General features: G+C 29.2%; 1 protein-coding gene across 1 annotated transcript in view; it reads right to left on the bottom strand.

Annotated features, from left to right (window-relative positions):
• Nucleotides 1–2936: 2936 nt before the first annotated feature.
• The window catches only part of LOC108755020 (protein glass-like), a 7827-nt gene continuing 5743 nt past the window's right edge, over nucleotides 2937–5020 (bottom strand). Inside the window, exons 5-6 of the mRNA XM_018497728.1 lie at nucleotides 3866–4033; nucleotides 2937–3237 (exon numbers count right to left, since the gene is read on the bottom strand). Coding sequence (XP_018353230.1) covers nucleotides 3072–3237; nucleotides 3866–4033 — 334 coding nt within the window. The 3' untranslated portion in view covers nucleotides 2937–3071. The remainder of the gene's footprint in view (nucleotides 3238–3865; nucleotides 4034–5020) is intronic.

Raw genomic sequence — 5020 nt, 5'->3', positions numbered from 1 at the left:
TGTAAAAATTAAAAATTTTTTGTATCAGTCTCCAACAATTTTTTCTATTAAAATTTCTTTTATTAATTTATTATAATTTATTTAAAAAATTATATTCTTTATAATGTATCATGGCCTTTATTGGGTTAAAAGTACTCCGAATAAGAAGAAAGAAAAGACTAGACTGAGTTTGGTTATCGTGGAAGCCTCCAGGATGCAACGTGTACACTTCCGCGATCAAGTTTTTCTCCGAGCGAGAAAACGCGAAAAAAATCATTCCAATTTCGACTTTAGATAAAAATCTGATGTAGTCTCGGAGATATACATACATATATATGCATTATGTACATATATATTTGTGTGTTGTGTGTATGTGTGTGTGTGCATATATATACATACATACATACATACGTACGTACATGTGTGTGTGTGTGTGTGTGCGTGCGTGCGTGTGTATGTGTGTGTGTGTGTGTGTACATGCGCGCATGATGCGTGTACGCGCGCGCGCGCGCGCGCGCACACACACACACACACACACACACGCACACGCACACACACACACGAGATAGAAATCCGAAAAAGAGGAAAATAACACGAGATACATAGAAACAGAGGAGAGTGAGAGAGAAAAAAAACAAGAGAAAAGAAAGAAGGAACATAAAGCATCACACAAAACACTTTCATACATATACATATATAGAGCGTGTGAGAGATCATGCACTCATTTTTTAATAGAATACGTTACATACATAAACACAAGAAATACATAAGATACGTTTACTGCACGACAAGATGATCTTGAATTAAAAGCTTGTTGCTTAGATGAAGGAAGAGAAAAAAGAAATGTGCAGAACTAATTCATCTTGACGCAGTCGTATCTACATAACGTAGAGAAACATTATACATATTTTTTTGCAAGAATATTACTTTTAAATATATATATATATATATATAAATGTGTGTGTGTGTGTGTGTGTGTGTGTGTATGTGTGTGCGCGCGCGTATGGGTACGCGCGTGTGGGTATGTGTGTGCATGTGCGTATGTGTGTGTATGTGCGTGTGCGTGCGCGCGTGTCTGTGTATGTATGAGCGAGCGAGCGAGAAAGAGAGAAAGAAAGAATGAGGAACGAGAAAGCGAGAAAATAGAACTATTCTACTTGAGAAGAAGAAACTACGGAGAGACATGTTTTCATTTATACATATATAATTTTAATTGCGAAAAGATAATTTTGAATTGACACGCAAAAAAGGATTATTCGAATATTTCTTTCCCTAAAAAAAGAAAAGCGAAGAAGAAATCCTTGATATTATGGAACTATTAATAAGCGAGCGAACGAAAGAAATAATAAGATAGATTGCTTTTAATTGATAATAATTTTTTTAATCAATGAGTTTTTCTTATGCGAATATATGTATAGGTAGAAGATTATTCTGTAATATTCATTTTTTTTTTTTCATTTTATTTCATCTTATTTTTCTTTTCTCGACGAGAGAAAATTGACAGCACCAAAATTACTCATTTTCATTCATTCATTACGATTATAAACAACTAAAAAGAGTGAAATATAAACAAAAGAGAAGCGAATTACAACAAAAAATAAGAAGAGTCATTCACCACACTCGATGACGATAGAATAATTAATTGAGAAGATGATGTCGAGATAAACGAGCAACATTATTATTATAATTAATAATAATTATAATAAATACAATATTTGTACAATAATGTTAACGCAGTTTTGCTTTGCGGTATGTTATATTAGATATGTCGCACATTTGAATTTTTTTATTTATCCCAATTTGTGTATACATCCCAACCTGATTGATATACGTACAAAACACAGTATATAAAAGCACATTCAAATTTGTGATTAGAAGCGATTCTTTGCTAATCATAAAAAGATATCACTGCTTGATTTGTGAACTTGTTTGATGTTTCCATCGACTTGATTTTGTAAAATTTATTATATTTATGACGCAACTGAAAAATAATCTTTATAAAAAGAAGAAAAAAACATTTATAACTGAGAGATATGCCCTTTTTAAATATTTTTTATACAAGATGCGTTTTAAAGCTAAAGGCCGAATGATTATTAGAAAAAATCAGTTGAATAGAAATATTTTATTAATCGTAAGAATTACCCCTTTTTTACGTAGTCAATGATTTTTTTCTAAACACTATTTGTGCATCAGCTTTTCTATATTTTTGCTTTGACAAATCTGTTATGAAAATTCAGCTATTTTCAACTTGCATTAGACTTTACATTAAAGCTTTTGTCTCATTTATATATTTTTATTTATTAATACTAAAGTCAGATATATTAACAGTCATAAAACTTAATTACTTTTTTCTGTATTATATTATGCAATTTATAATAATTTACATATTTTAGACCGATTAGCCCTTACTTTTAAATCACACCTCGTAATGGATGTAAGAGAAATAATAAATCTAAATAAAATTTCAAAATATATGCTGTAGGTAAAGCATATCTTTGTTACAAATTGACAATATTAAAAATAGTAAATATATCATCAATGCATGATATTTAATATTTTTTTTTTGGTATAATTATCCATTAGAGAATTTTATTGAATTTATACTTAATGTTTTGGAGGTGATATAATTTTCTATAATTACAAAAAACATATCCTTTCTCTTGGCATAATTTATAATATAATTTGAATTATATTTTTGCTACAATTTAATTACAAAATAATTATAAAATTTTACATTGATTTCTTCTATAATAGGAATATATAATTTACTGTTTGTGAGTTTACAAATTTTTTTCTAGCATAAATAGAGATTCTCTCTATCATGTGCAAGAAAATTATTCATATTTATTTGTAACAATTTTTTGATTTAAGCTGTTTGTTAAAACAGTTTTTTTAAAATATATGTTAAATTAATAAATTAAATCGAAATCAACTATATAATATATATTGGAGGTTGCTTCTGCGTTTTATTTTTCCGGCGAGTTTGTTCCTAATCGAATCACAGGTATTCGACAGCATCTGGACAATGAATGTGCAGCACTACTGTCGTCAATTATCATCATCGCAGATTGTACTGGTGCAGAAGGATTGTGTCACGTCAAGGAACCGCCGTGGACTCTCATGTGCCTATTGAGATTACCACTTTGACTGAATCTAAGCAGACACAGTTTACACTGATATGGTTTCTCACCGGAGTGTATACGCAGGTGCTTGGTAAGTGTCGAGCTGTCGGAGAATGCTTTCTTGCAGAATCGACACCTAGAAAAATGAAGAATATCGAAACAAAAATTAATAATTCTAAATAAATTTAAGGGAGTTCTAAAGTGAAGACTAAGTTTCGACGGAATCATCTATTTTATTGATTGAATGTGATTTACATACATGATTTACGAAACATCGCGTATTATTATATATTACATCGATATCGCATGTAAATACGCGTATATTCTCAAATGTACTTTTTGTATCGATCTAGGTCTGGTTCTAAAAATTTGCCATTGTTTTTTCATATAATATACTTGTCTGAAATTTCAAACTTTGTAAGTACAGATTGCAAAGCTTTTATATCAAGCAAATATTACGATTTGACAGCTTTAGATGTCATGATAACTAATAGTGTCTTTTATAAGTTACTTTATATTTCGAAATTATTTGTTAACATATGGACTGCATTCAGCAAAATAAAGTACTCAGTAAACAATCAGTAATTATTTCTTTTGATTGGAATACATCTCTAATAACTCTTATATAATTTGTAAATGTGTATATTAAGAATTAATCTGGAGGTCTCTGTAATTTATAAGTAAATACTCTTATTCAGATGACATTTAAGGATTTATATCGATTTTCTTTTAGTTGATTCTAAAGAAAAAATTCAAATACAAACCTGTAGGGCCGTTCACCCGAGTGCGTCCTCATATGCGTGGTTACTGAGCTGCTTTGTGAAAATCTTCTATCACACACTGGACATCGGAAAGGTTTTTCGCCAGAATGCGTTCTCGCATGCGCGGTTAGATTCGCCGCTTGACTAAATGCCTTCGAGCACGCATGACACCTTTTTAAAAAACATCAAATATTATTATTAATTAACAAAATTAATATTACAATATAAATAATATCAATTCTTTTCTCTCGTATAACAAATTAATAAATAGTAAAACTTAGGTCAATACATTAAACGAGCTATAATTAGGTGTACTAAATAATATTTATTAATCACAAATTATAATTTTATTATAATTTAAATTAAGTTTTCTTAAAAAAATAAAAATAAATAATTTCTTGAAAATCTTAATGCAAATTTTTAACAAAATTTTAACAAAAATCGATTAAAATTTAATAAAAAATTTGATTTAAAATTAAAACGGAAAAGAAAGTTTCGTGAACTTTGCCATATTTACTTCAACAGGATAAGGAGCGCACTGATATGGAGTGTACTCCTCGCCCTGAGAGAGAAAAAGAAATGAAGCGAACGACAAGATTCACGAAAAACATTGCCATTAGCAATGGATCACGATACGGCGATAATCCGACAAACCTTTTAGCACCTGCAAACTGTATTATAAAAACTGTTATCTCATCTGATAGACAAAATCTTCTAGTTTGTATTTATGTTTCTGAAGTTTTATTTTTAGTTTTTGTTTAAAAAGTATTGTCTAAAATGGAGTGTTATGTCAGAATCGGCGACCTTTCTCTAGTATTTAACATTATTATTCACTTTTCTTGTTAATTATTGTCAATTATTCTTCTTCTTTGTTTATTTCAAATAAAGATTATAAAAGAAGAATTTGATACTTATCATGTAGATATTAAAAGTTACAGAATTTATTTCGAGATGTGAAACATTTTAAAGTGTTGTTTAACAGTTATGTGTTATTTTGTTTTTTTAGTCGTTCATTTCAAGATTTATTAAATTTTTCATTATTTGTATAGATTTTTTATCATTTTTATTGATATTTTATAATAATAATAATAATTATTATTATTAGGCGTTAGGAACTCGAAAGCTCATTGCCGCAAATACCAAATCCCGCCACTGTTC

The sequence above is a fragment of the Trachymyrmex septentrionalis genome, unplaced genomic scaffold (assembly GCF_001594115.1).
Source record: "Trachymyrmex septentrionalis isolate Tsep2-gDNA-1 unplaced genomic scaffold, Tsep1.0 scaffold83, whole genome shotgun sequence".
Taxonomy (NCBI): domain Eukaryota; kingdom Metazoa; phylum Arthropoda; class Insecta; order Hymenoptera; family Formicidae; genus Trachymyrmex; species Trachymyrmex septentrionalis.
Note: the sequence above shows the minus strand (reverse complement) of the source record. Positions and strands in the feature narration are given on the sequence as shown.